The 14,314-nt window shown below is 34.4% G+C and overlaps 1 protein-coding gene across 1 annotated transcript; it reads right to left on the bottom strand.

Moving 5' to 3' along the window:
• Positions 1-8,756: 8,756 nt before the first annotated feature.
• Positions 8,757-12,927, bottom strand: LOC146400850 (uncharacterized). Its single transcript, XM_084973766.1, has 3 exons — positions 12,839-12,927; positions 11,993-12,062; positions 8,757-10,661 (listed from the first exon to the last, which is right to left on the bottom strand). The coding sequence occupies exons 2-3, from the start codon at positions 12,044-12,046 to the stop codon at positions 8,985-8,987; spliced, it is 1,731 nt and encodes a 576-aa protein (XP_084829892.1). The 5' UTR covers positions 12,047-12,062; positions 12,839-12,927; the 3' UTR covers positions 8,757-8,984.
• Positions 12,928-14,314: the final 1,387 nt, after the last annotated feature.

The raw sequence follows: 14,314 nt of genomic DNA, 5'->3' as shown, positions 1-14,314 counted from the left end.
ATTATGTACTTTGCCAGTTGATAACTGATTCTCAGATGAGGTACATATCACAATGAAAGGTACTAAATACTGAAATCTATTTCTGGCCTATATTATTCTAATTTTGAAGAACACTGTGTTGTTCTTCCTGATATAAGACATTTGTGTGAAGGAGAAGGTGCCCAGTGTCTATAGTGCCAGATTATTAAAATGAATATATAGGAAAAAAGACCAAATGGTACCAGATTTTTGTGAAAGGAAAATGAGATATGTAGACAAACTGTACATGTCTTAGGAATTACCTTAGGGAACCTCATTATAAATTAGCTGGTCTCTAGTTGCACATGGCTTGTGAGAAGGAGGGTGAGACCCTCCACTTTGCTGGCTGTCAGTGCCAACAGATCAACTTTTAGAATTGTCATCAGATTCTGAAACCATTTGGTACTTCGGTCTGAGTCTGAGCTGAATCAGTTTACATCATTGTCTTTCTCAATAAAATAAGCTCATCTAAGTGTTACCCATTTCATCACGTGGTACATAATTGACCCAGAAGTTAGGATAAACCAGAATCCAGAGTCAGTCTGGACTTCCCCCTTGCATTCTCCCATGTCCATTAATCACAGAATCCTCTCCTCTCTTTAGTTTGCTTCTTAGTGTTTTGAATCAGTTCACCTGTCTTCATCTTCACCAATAGCATCCTATTCACGTTAGCATCATACCTTACTGGCACCTCACCCTAACTGCAGTTATTGATTACATAGTGATACTGTTCTGGGAGGTGGAGATTTAAGAAAGAGCAGTTCAGTGTCCCTGACCCATGGGAATTTTCATGATCATGAAAACAGTCTCTTAACTGACCCATTGTCCTGCTTTTAGTTAATTATAGCCATCATAATTTTTTATAAGATACAGATCTGTTTGCTCTAGTACCCCGGTTAAAGCCTTTTACTGGTTTCCCATTGTTCTCTATTTTAAACACACACACACACACACACACACACACACACACACAAAACCCAAAACTTCAAGTGGCTTCCAAAGTCCTTTGCAACTGCACCTCTTTATTATTCTTCGGTCACATCTCTCTTAGTCTCACATTGTGTGTGTGTGTTTTGCTTATGACACTCCTTTCTTCCTCGAAAGCCTTTATGTAGTCTATTACACAATCCACTGTAATAAAGCCTTTTATTCCATTTAGAAATTGGAACAACTCCAGTCAAGTTAGCTAATGATGTGTTCATTGTCAATCTAATTCTTACCTTACAGGATGGAATTCTGTCTAGAATTCCATTTGATGTGAGTCTTTCCTTCTCTTGGCTTTCGTGAAAGCACTTTACTTACCCTGGCTTTCTTCATACCTCTCTGAAGTTCTTTTTTAGGTTCTCGTCCATGGATTTTCTTTCTTCCCTACCCTCATTTGGTTTCCACCATCAGTCCTGTTTTTCCTCATTCTACAGCAATGTCCCTATGTGAGTTCCTGCAGATACTTGGGGGACAGCATCCATTGAGACACACTAACTTCTAATTTGATTGCACCTTGTATATACCACTCTTTCATGAATGTCTCCATTTGGTAGTATCATTCAACTTTTAACACAGCCTTTCCAAAGTGGAACTAACTCATTAGTGCCCCCAGCCTCTTGAATAAAAACCATGCGTTAGTTAATAAAGAAAAGAAGAATCTGGAGTAACAGTGCCCTAGAAGCATTGGCACTATCCACACAATTACCTTAAGAGGGGTGTCTCTTTTGGATCTTGGTCACAGCTTGCTTCTTGATCCAGCCAGTGCCTCTAAGACTCGAAACCTGCAGATGTAAAGGAGAACTAATTGATGATCCTTCCGTCTAATAAGGCAACCATACTTTCCCTTTGTACCTCCTACTTTTCGCTTATTGGTTGTGGTAGGGAGTGGGGGCTAGGGAAAAAAAAATTGCATGTGTGGTATCATTTCAGTTTAATTTTGAAACATTTGCCTTTTGGATTTTTTTGTCCCAGGAATATTGAGAACTCTGTCTTATCTTTTTCTTGGAAAGGGTAATGATAAAATCTGATAATTAAAATTTGTAAATGAACACCATAGCTTCTATGTATATCACTCATTCTAAGAAAACTATGCTTCAGTTTCTTATTTGTAATTATAAAATAATTTCTATATTGTCACACGTTCCCAGATTTTCAGGATTTAATCTGTATGATTTTTTTTTTTTGCAATTTGCTTCAGTTCTAAAATTATGTAGAAATGAAGAGATAAATGTGTGAAAGAACACAGTAAGAAGATAGAAATCATCTCCCCTCCATTGAGTTAGAGCACATTTAAGCATGGAAATTGGAAGTGCCCATGTTAGGGAGATTAATGAAATATGTCTGCCCCACTCCACTGCACCCCTTTCCATTCCTATGCAATTCTTATGACTTAAAATCCCTCAATTGTTAAGAAGACACAATAAACTATCCAGTAATCTGCTTTCTAAATACTTTTTCAATTGCTGTGACCATGCAATAAGAAATGTAGATAATTTTTACTCAGCATACTTGTTTTTATTAATTTTATACAGATTTATTTACCATTTTACATATTCATCTATGTTGAGCTACATACAAGAACAAATGGGAAATAAGCCAATTCTGAACAAATATAGCTGTGAAAAATCACCAGTATATTTAAGAAAAAAAGTGCAAAAATATTTTAAAAGTGATTCTAGAATGGAAAAAGAGCACTGAACCAGGAATCAGAAGGCCTAGATTTAACTCCTCTGTCTTTGTATTACTGTTTTACCTTGGTAAACTTATTTGTAAATGCCATTTTCTTATCTATAAGATGAGAATCATCTCTGTTTTATTTATCTGAATGAGTTGACATTAGAATTAAATTACAGTATTCATTTATTTTGTGAACTCTATAGCACTATGTGACAAGACAATATTACTTACAATTTGACTTGTGTATCAAATTTATAGCAACTTATAGACATATTTAATATAACTTTAAATCAGCATTACTGAATATGAAATAACAACTTTGATTTAATTGTTCATTCAACAAGTATTTATTGGACATTCACTCTTATTGGATTCAACAGGAACAGGAAAGACTCAGTTCCTGCCTTGAAAAGCTAAGGATTTATTGGAAAGAGGTATAATGCAAACAGAAAAATGTGGCTTTGTTCCATTGATATCTGGTTAACAGAGCAAGTATGCTTCCACTCAACCATTTCTTTTGGACAAACTTTCTCCATTCACCTTTATGTCCAAAAACCTTGTGAAGATCAGAAGTCAGGGTTTGGCAGTACTTGAATGACTGGGTGCCTGCGTGATAATCAATATCATAATAAGGGTTGTGCAATAACAATACACAATATTGACTTTTCCAAGAATTGAAGTAATCACTTTATAGGTAATAAAATTATATATACTTATGACTGATACACTAATTTGATTCATAGTAAAGTTTGCCTTCTTTCTTTTTTTACATTTGTCATTACTTTGGAACAGTAATCAAAACACTCTTGTTTATGAAGTCAATATTATTCTAGGTGTTCCCATTTATGGTTTTCATTTATATTGAGCATTGGAAGAGAGTAGAAAGGACTTTGGAGGCTAATGACCTTGGTCTGTGTATTCCTTAAATTTGGGTTTAATTAATTAAGTAATTATGTAAGGAAAGTTCTTATAGAGAAATTTTATTATATAACATTATAAGATCTATGTTTATGTAAAAAATATTGACGACTTCTCCAATGTGAATGCAAAGATATTCAGGAAATGTTAGAAAAGTATACCAATTATCAGTGATTATCAGTAAGATGTATTACACAGTTATTAATACATTATTGATATAGAGGAGTGAGATTACTAATCATTTAACATTTAAATACTAATCAAGATTAAATAAAATAATAAAAACCTTGGACATATTCCTATCAAATTATTGGGTATAAACATGACCTTAGACATATTTCTATCAGGTTGTTTTGAAAAAAGTGGGAGAATAACTGCTGACAGGTATTCTTTTGTATCAGAGAAGGGAGTTTCAGACCAACTTGAGCATCTTTCTAAAATGCAATGTTTAGGAAATCCAGGCAAAGTACAATGATTGCTTGGTAGAAGACTTGAAAAGAAAGTAGATATATCATATATTTTTGAGGGAAGGATAGGAATGGTTGGATAAATAGAAACTGTAGTCTTAGAGGTTAACTCCAAGCAATGGGTAGCAATTCAGAAATAGGTGAGAATTTGTAGCTAAGGTGTCATTTGAGGAATAATGAAGTTTATTAAATAAACATATCTTCATTCTGCTGTATATGTGCATATGAAAATTATTACACAAATTATTAGAAATTATAAAATTATACAAATTATATACAAATGTAATTTTATTTCAATTAATTTCTGTGTAAATTTTTATCTTTTGCATTTGTAATTTTCTTCGATTCTTTGCTTAGTCATCATAATTTGACTCAACATTTTCATTATCAAACTCAAAATTATGGCCTATTCAAGAATTGATCAAATATGAGTCCCCACAATGGTTTATAAGTTAAACTAGTAAATGTTGACTGAATAAAGAAGTCAGAATTCAAACACGTATAATTTAACTCTATATATGATAATTTTCTGAAGTATTGAAACACTGTATTTCCAGTCATTAAGTTTTTGGAACTATTTGTGCTGTTAATTCAACAGTGTTGAAGTAAATTTACATAAAGAAAAATTCAAGGAGAAAATGTAAATTAAAATTCTTCCAAATGCTTAAAATGTGCTGAAGTATTTTCTTAACTAATTTTATTCAGAAAAATATAAGAAACATCTTTCTAATCAACCTGTTTGAAAGTGAATATCAGAACCATTTTATTTGTAACTACTTTAGAACTTTCTGAATATATTCTTAATTATTACTTCATTTTATCTTTATTCTTATTATTCATAAGTTTATAATGTCACTATCATTTTTTCTATTTCTTTTGCGTCCTTTCTGAGTAATTTGTGTTGAAGTAACTGTGTATAAATGTAAAGTGAATTGTCACAATCTAAAAATCTGTAACCTTTGAGGTATATTCAAATAAACCTCGTTTATTTTGTCTGAAATCACCTAAAGAGGGAACTCTGAGTCTGGTGATTTTCTCATGACTATTCAGAGAAAGGAAAGCAAACAAAGCGTGTTTAATATTTTAAAATGATGATTTGAAATCTAGCATTTCTGACCTCTAGCACTAAGGATATATAATTTATTGAAGGACAGAAAGGAACAAATGAATCCACCTATTTGAATTCTAAGACAATGACAACGTTGAATAAAATCATATTCCAAATATTTATTATTCATCCTTATTAATAAAAAACCACTCAGTTTACTTATAAACTCTACACATTTATTGTTTCAGATATTTTGTGCACACTAAGATGTAGCAAAACGTAGACGTTTAAAGGATGACATAAAAAGAGCTCACAGATATGTTAATATGTGCCTGGAATCTATTAAAAGGGGCCATTTCTGAAGACTGTGGTGTTTACTACACAGATAATGCTGGGGATCTTCAAAGTCCTAGGAATATCAGTGAGTCTTGATTTTATTGGAGACACAGGAGCTTAATCTTAATCTAATGAGTGCCAAGGATATGTTCTCTCCTTCCTACTTTTATTCTATCAGGAGAGAGGAAAGAAATGAACAATTTTGTGAATTACTTGTGTATCAATGCTAAGTACTTCCTGAAAGAAAAAGTGACACTCATTTGATAAGCATTTACTTTTTCTACTGTAATTTTCTCAGTAATGAATACATCTTTACCTTGGGACCGGGAGAAGTGACCATAGAATGTAACATTTTGTAGGGCCAGTTAAGTAGTTTACACGGCCTATTCTACATCCTTCAGCTATTTTAAATTAAAAAATTAACTCTCTTTATTCTTTTAGAAATTCCATTTCTCTGTTTTAACTATTTAGCTCTCTTAGAGGTTAATTTGACAATGGTCTAAAATAAAATTTCAAGGAGTTCCCGTCGTGGCTCAGTGGTTAATGAATCCAACTAGGAACCATGAGGTTGCGGGTTCGATCCCTGGCCTTTCTCAGTGGGTTAAGGATCTGGTGTTGCCGTGAGCTGTGGTGTAGGTTGCAGACGCAGCTCAGATCCCGTGTTGCTAACGTCTCTGGTGTAGGCCTGTGGCTATAGCTCCGATTGGACCCCTAGCCTGGGAACCTCCATATGCCGTGGAAGTGGCCCTAGAAAAGGCAAAAAGACAAAATAAAATAAATTTTGAAATCTGATTTTATTTAATTGGAATATATTGGAATTTATTGGAATATATTGTAAGTTTTTAAATAAAAGATTTTATTTCAAGTATATATATATTCCATATTTTGTGTATTTTTTAGAGGCACAAATCTCTTTGTCTCTATATATGAACTTCGAGCTTTCAAAATTTGCATAGTACAGGGAACTCTAGTTATTACCCTGTGATAATCTGTATGGAAAAAGAGTCTGAAAAAGAATGGATATGTCTATGTGTATAACTAAATCACTTTGCTGTACAGCAGAAATTATCACAAAATTATAAATCAACTATACTTTAATAAAACTTTAACAGAGAAAAAGAAGAAGGAAATCCTGTCATTTGTGACAACATGGATATATTGGGAGGGATTTTTGCTAAGTGAAATAAGCCAGACAGAGAAAGACAACTCCTGTATGGTATAGTTTATATATTAAATCTAAAAAAAAGAATAAATCAAATTCATAGAATGTTGATTGGCAGAGGCTGGGGCTAGGGGAAATGTGGAGGTATTGGTCAAAGTGTGCAAACTTCAAGTTATAAGATGAATACATTCTGAGGATATAAAGTATAGCATCATACTATGGCTAATAATACTTGAAATTTGCTGAGAGAGTAAGGTTTGATTAATCTCCTCCCCACCAAATAACTAAAAAGAGTAACTATTCAAGGTGATGGGTGTGTTAATTAACTTGATACAATCATGTCATAATGTATATGAAATCATCACATTGACTACTTTATATATGTATACATATATATATACAGCTGTCTCAATTATACTTCAAGAGTTGGAAAAAAGATCTTAGTCTTCTTATATTCCTTCTACCCTATTTGGAAATTCTTTTGTTAATTTCTGGGATGTATAACTAGGAGTATAACTTTTTGATAAATCTAATCTTAAAATGATACTTTTTCTTTCCCCTGTGATCACGGCCCTGGTCTCTCAGTCTGTAAGAAAAGTCCTCTTCTGTTTTGGATCATGCCATCATTAATTAATACGTGGACCATATTTCCCTCTTTACTATGAGCCCCCTTCCACCTCAATCATTGGGTCTCTTTGCATTATCGCACAGCAAACAAATAATCCTTGTTTTTTTTTTTTTTTCCTTTTTTGATTCTAAATTACTGTTTTATATATATATGCTGTTGACTCCACATTGTGGAAGGGAGGAAAGAATTTGTAAAGTGAAATGTAAATAATAAATATGAGTGCAGGCTTGCAAGTATCAGATTGACGGGCCAGTCTCTTTCTTTTTCTCTCTTACACACATGTGCACACACATACACAGGCATAAACACAGGCCCTATAAAATTAGATCAGACCCCTATTTTTTTCTCAGAGGTTTTTTTTCTTTCTTTTTTTTTTAGTGTAGCCCAATGAATTTTTTTAATTATGTATACCCTAGAACATTTTTGACATTAAATTTTTTTCATATTTCAGTATTTCATATTTCAATTTTGTAACTAATTAATTGTGAAAGATGTCAAATGTCATTTCTGGCATATTATAAACATTGATATTTTATTATTTATTTAAAAATTTTTATTGGAGTATAGCTGACTTACAATGAAGTGTTAGCTTCAGGTGTACAGCAAAGGGAATCAGTTTTGCATATACATATATTTATTCTTTTTTCAGATTCTTTCCCCTCTATACTCATAGGTCACTGCAAAGTATAGAGTAGATTTCCCTGTGCTATACAGTAGGTCCTTGTTACTCCCTGTTACTTATCTATTTTTTATGTCGTAATGTATATGCCAGTCCCAACCTCCCAATTTATCTCTTCCCTCAATGTTTCACAGAGGTTTTAAGGAAGTGTGATGGCTGTGGAGAGAACGGAGAGGGGCAGAATTTCTCAGGTTAGTTCTCCTTGAGTCCCAGTCTATGACTGAGGTTACCATGATGCGGAGGGAGCAAGTCCCAAAGATGCTAATGACATTGTCCATACAAGATAGGGACTTGCTGGATTTAAGTAGCTCATTTTTTGCTCTTCCAAAAGCTTAATAGCTCAGGAATAATTTAAATAGTCTTTTCCATATAAAAAGATGTTTATGGACTTCTGGTACACTCTTGGTATTTATCAGGGCCAAATTTTCATTCAAGGGAAGAAGGCATTGTCAGTTGCCAGATTCTTTAAATAATATTCCCGCTTCCAGTTATACAGTATCCAGAAATCTCATGTATTATTTAAGGTATTCATATTATTCTGTAGGTAAACCCCTTTAAGTGTTTATTTACTTCCATTATAATGAAATTCATCAGATTAATTATTTCTTTAATTATCCTTCAGTACTTAAAGAATTAAGAGGATTAAGGAGTCTTAGGACATCAGGGGTTTTTAGAATAGAGTGAGACAGACAAATTCCATTTCTATGTTAAGTATCAAGGGCTGTAAGATGAATTTAGTTATCATAATAAAATGCAATAATAATTTTTCTTATGGTACTTCAAATTTGTGATGTGATATATAGGCGATAAAGAAGGACTAAAAACCACAGTACGGTATGCTTAGAGAATTGCTATATTTTCATTGTTAAAATTTTCAGTATTTCATTTCATACTTTTGATTATTGGTTAGGGTATTTGATCAGTATTCAAAAGCTATGTGTAGTAGCCATCACCTATAGGTTCCGAGTAGTATTCTACTCATTTGCAAGTCCTGAGGCATTCTGTGTAGGAGAAGTGCTCCCTGGAATTGGGCCTGTGGCATTAGATTCTGGAATTGTGGTGGAATCTTAAGCAAGCTCTGGGCCAGATTCATATTCATATTCCAAGTCCCCTACAGGGTAAAAGTTATACTCTTCAAGGTTGTTGATATCTTCAGACACAGTGTCATCAGTTGTACTGGTAGTAGTGGAGGCATTCCCCGAAGCAGTGGTGGCATTAGGGAGAGCAGAAGTGACTGTGATCACAGGCAGAGTAGTGCCAAGGACAGAAGTATCCACTCCTGGAGTGGCTGTCGTGGTTTTAAGAGGCTCTGTTGTGGTGGTGGTGCTGGTTGCAGTGTGAGTTGCACTGTTACTGCTCCCTACGGTAGCCATGGTTCTAGTCACAGTTACGGCAGACTTTTCAACAGCTGTGTCGGCTTCAGCAGTAGCAGTTTCAGTTACAGAAGTGGTTTCACCAATGGCAACAGCAGTAGTGTCGGTTATAGTAAAAGTTGTGTCATCCTCAAGGGTGTTGGTCTCTGTTCTGGTGGTGGTGGTGGTATCAGCAGACAGAGTGGTGATTTGAGATGCAGAGGTGGTAGTAGCAGATGAGAGGGTAGTAGTGAGAGCTTTTGCAGTAGGTGTAATTTGAGTATCCCTGGAGGCTGTCATGGCAATAACTGCAAAGGCAGTGGTTCGTGCTGTGTGTGATGCAGTAGCTGCTTCTACAGGATTCTCAGATGACTGTTTTTCTGGTTGATGTGAGCAAGGCTTATGAGGTTTAGATTTCTGAGCTTGAGGTTGAGAAGGATGAGATTTTATTGGACGAGATAGTGGTAGGTGAAGTTTGCATACATGGTGGCTGTGGGCATGTGGTAATGTTGGGTAAGATGAAGACTGGTATGGTCTTATCTTCCTTTGTTTGCTTTTGGAAGCTAGATTTCGGCTTCCAGCAGAATTGGATCCTTGAGACTTTTTGGCTGCAAGCTTAGTAATTCTTTTTGAAGTAAATCTGGGGCCCGCTGAATTATTTGGTGGAGACTGCTTGGAAACAACTCTCCTTGTGTTACTCCTGGAAACCTTAGCCTTTGTCCTGTTAGCCTTAGGAATTGGACGGCTCCTTACAGCACTTTGGGAAGTTGATGTTTGTCTCAGTACAAGTTTGGCAGCTAGAGTCTTTCCTTTTTTTGTCTTTATGGTTGATTTCTGTGTAGCATTGGCAACTGAAGACCTTTGTCCTGTATTTTGTGAAGATGATGTCTGCTTGCGTGTAGACTTGGTAACTTGTGCCTGTTTCTGTTTAGGCTTAGCAATTGCTTTTCTTTTTATACCAGATGACTGTTCGGACTTAGACTTGTCACCTGAGGTCAGTTGGTGTGCAGAGCTGTGGACTAAATTCTGTTTTTTTGAAGTTGTTTTTGACCGAGGCGGTTTCTGTGCAATGTTAGCTAGAAATTGCGTTTTGGTAGAGGTGGACTTCTTTGCTGCATCTTGGGAAGGTAATGAGCTCTTGGCTGTAGATTTAGAAGTTGAAGATTTTTTAAATTTAGATGCTACAGTTGGATTTGGGAACACAGATAGAGATGATTTTGGTCGAATCCCAGTAAGTGAAGCCTGATTTGGTGACTGCTTTGATGTCCTGGCTTGGGCTTCTCTTAGTGCAGCTTGTACATGAGAGGATGTTGCTGTTCTGGTTTTCGAAGGCAAATTCAGCCTCAATAGCTTTTGTCTTGAGTGGTCATGAGTTTGAAGACTCTCACTTGACTGCACGTAAAAAATTTACAAGTAAAGAGTTAAATATATATGGCATCAGGTCACATAGGGTGCATTTAAAAATATTCACGGAAAATTTAAAATTTACCATTTTATTTTTTTTTCAGGTTTGATTTCCATTTTTTAAAAACGATTACATTTTTGGAGCAGTTTTAGTGTCATGGCAAAATTGAGTGGAAGGTACAGAGTTCCCATATACTTCCTGCCTCCACATATGCTCAGATTTCCCACTATCGACATCCCAAGAGGGTAATACATTTGTTAGTCAGTGATGCTACAGTGATATATCATTATTCAAAGTCCATAGTTTACATTTAGGATTCCCCCTTGTTGTTGCACAGACTGTGGGTTTTGACAAACATATAATGACATGTATTTACCATTATAGTATATATATATATATGTGTGTGTGTGTGTGTGTGTATATATATATATATATACATATATATATATATATATATATATTTTTTTTTTTTTTTTGCTTTTTAAGGCTGCACCAATGGCATATGGAAATTCCCCAGGCTAGGGGTCAAACTGGAGTTGTAGCTTACACCACAGCCACAGCAACACAGAATCCGAGCTGAGTCTGAGACCTACACTTCAGCTCACTGCAATACCAGATCCTTAACCCAGTGAGTGGTGCCAGGGATTTAACTGTGTCCTCATGGATACTAGTTGGGTTCATTACCCCTGAGCCACAATGGGAATTTCATCACTGTTACAATGTCTTATAGAACAGTTTCACTACCCTAGAAAATCCTCTGTGTTCTCCTTATTCATCCCTCCTAACCCCTGGCAAGCATTATCTTTTTACAGACTTTATAGTTTTGCTTTTTCCAGCATTTGTTATAATTGGAATCATATAGTACATAGCTTTTTCTGATTGGTTCCTTTCACTTAGTAATATACATTTAAAGTTCTTCCATGTCTTTCATGGTTTCATATGAATAAACAAGAGTTTATTCACTCACCACCAAAGGACATCTTGGTTGCTTCCAAATTTTGGCAATTATGAGTAGAATGTCTATAAACATCTGTGTGGACATTTTTGCATGGACATTATTTTTGATACATATACATGTATATTTATGTGTGATATATAATATATATTCCCATTGTGGGCAATATATAGAAAGCGACATAAGAAAGCTTATTATAATTAAAGCTTATTTTTTGTAAGGCAACAGAGCATGAATTATCCTGGTTACAAACACAATAATGTTTTACTCTGAGATGTTTTGTGTTATATAATTTAAATGAACATCTTTATCTTTTTCGAAATGAGAAGAAAAATCACCTGTTGAGGAACAATGAAAACTTACTAAGAAGAATGTAGTAAGGTTCAGGATGATCATAGGGAAGATGAGGACCTTCATGTTTTCTTCATGGACTCTGCAAGAAAAGTAATAAGGATAACCCATGCTGAACTGTGTAGTGATAAATAGGTTATTCAAATCCATATTTATATCAGTAAATTATGATATTAAGACTTCTCAAGGAGTAACACTATCACTAAATAATGTGCTGGTTACTCAAGAGCTTTCTGTAGCATCTATAAATTTCTAATAATACAAGCATAATTTAGAGTAATTGAGAATTTAATTTAATTTAATTTAATTTAAAGAACCAACTTAATGGTTCTTTAAATGTAAGAATACACGCATTATTTAAGCAAAATTGTTTTAAAAAAGCTTTTAGATTAAAAAATTGAAATTCACCCTTTTAGGATATTAAAGCTAATGCTTCTATAGATGCCTGGAAGGGTGAAGTGTGCATTCTCATTATCATCAGGAAGTGCCTTAGGCAGTATTAAGCATTCCTGTTACAGGAATTTCCACTCCACAAACAAGTTTGTTTTATGATTCTTTTAACCTAAATCACATTTTATCATAGGCTGCTATTCAGGCTATAGAACTTGAGTAATTTTTAGGAATAAGCTTTGATCAAACTTCAGACACTGGAAGCAATAGGACTCTAGCCTTTGAATGGGTGTGATCAGTTTCCCATCAGCAATTAGTTTAATAGCGTTAGAAACAAGTTCACTTTGTCTAGTTGAGCAGATAGTTTCAATTATTAGTTTGTTTGGCAGTTACATTTATGTTCAAACTGTGGAAAGCCTGAAGCCTAAAAGAAAAATCTATGTCCTGATCTCTTATCTCCATAGATACCTTAGAAGGAGTCGTCCTCTGGGTTCTGGTCAGATTTTATCTTCTCTTGATCACAGCTGACCCCTCTCTGGTAGTTGTCATCTCCAACTGAAAGCTAGGGAGTACCTTATGAATAAATAAACCTTTCATCCTGATTGTCCCTCCTACTTATTTCCTTTTGGGGATAGACTTGAAAAAACTTTAATATGATTGCTGTGGGCAAAGATTATTATTGATTAAAAGAAAGTCAAGCCTGTTGATGAAATCAGTTGTTTACATGGATTCAGTTGCTTTTAGTGAAAATTTAAAAGAAAGTCAAGCCTGTTGACGAAATCAGTTGCTTATGTGGATTCTTCCAGCAAAAATTACATTTTACTGCTCCATCTTTACTTAGGAAAATAAATAATAATTTTATTTCTTATAAAAATGTTTATTGTACTATTTCTTGAAATTATTATTTAAAATTTATTATTTCTGTGGCATGAGAGACTTCAAAGTTTTATTCTTTAAGATTTCTGTCTTAAACATCCCATCAATGGTTAGAGGTATTTTTTGATGAATGAGTCAAAGGAATGATTTTTAAATGTGAAAAGTAATGGTAAGGATGTCAAGTATTAATTTTATAGTGATATTTAGGACTTTAATCTTGCCTTCAATAAGTTCTGGATTTCCTAGTATATTCTATTAAAATATGCACATAAAGAGAGCACAGTTGATTTTTCAAGTCTGTTTTTTTTTTTTTTTCATCAGTCTTGACTATTAAGTTTACAGCCTTTATTCCAATAACTGGCATTAGGCCACTACTAGAGTTTATCTCATTAGAAAGATTAGGAAGAGGATATGCTGTCATCTCCTTCTTCTAAATAGTGTCCTTGAGTTAAGATAATTCATAATATTGATATAGCAATTTGGTTATCATTCTGTTGACATTTAGCTTTCTTTCCGTGAAAACTGAAATTAAGTTATAAAAACATTCTCTCTTTACACCTTTATGTTACTGTGATTAGTATTATGATTTGCAGTAATTTTGAGTTTAAAATTGGCCTAACAATGTATCACTTCCTTTGGTAGTTTGGTTTATGATTAGTAATAAACTAAGGTCAACATTCCACCCCCTGCCCAGATTTTGGTAAGAAAAGCCTAGATTATGTAATCCTATTAAACGGGTGTTTCAATTTCAGTCTTAACAATCCATTTCTTCCTTTACTTACTCATTTGTATAGAAAATATTTATTAGCTCCTCTGTGGGTCTTACCTTGGAGAATCAATGGCGAGAGAACATAGTTCCTGGGCTCACAGGTTTACAATCCCGCAGGAGGGTGGTCAGGCAGTTATAACAGAGTTTTAGAGTTTAAGGGGTGAGGAACCAGTAGGGGCAGGATGCTGTAGTTGCACATAAGTGTAGCCCTTGATCTCGGAAGTTCAGGAAAGTGTTTTTTAAGGATGTGGTGTTTAAGCCAAGGAGTCAAATTTTGAATATGTGATATGAATTATCAA

This window comes from Sus scrofa, chromosome 8, assembly GCF_054392235.1.
Source record: "Sus scrofa isolate SSC_HxYL_T2T_F1_AM1 chromosome 8, Sscrofa_HxYL_maternal_Yorkshire_Landrace_v2.0, whole genome shotgun sequence".
Taxonomy (NCBI): domain Eukaryota; kingdom Metazoa; phylum Chordata; class Mammalia; order Artiodactyla; family Suidae; genus Sus; species Sus scrofa.
This window is presented reverse-complemented; position numbering and strand designations above follow the sequence as displayed.

What these genes read in the sequence shown, in the direction of transcription:
- LOC146400850 (XM_084973766.1), bottom strand. Translation starts at nt 12,046, where the DNA reads ATGAAGGTCCTCATCTTCCCTATGATCATCCTGAACCTTACTACATTC. An exon ending in ACCTTACTACATTCTTCTTA is followed by an intron (nt 10,662 to 11,992) that starts GTAAGTTTTCAT and finishes TTTTACGTGCAG; the next exon opens with TCAAGTGAGAGTCTTCAAAC.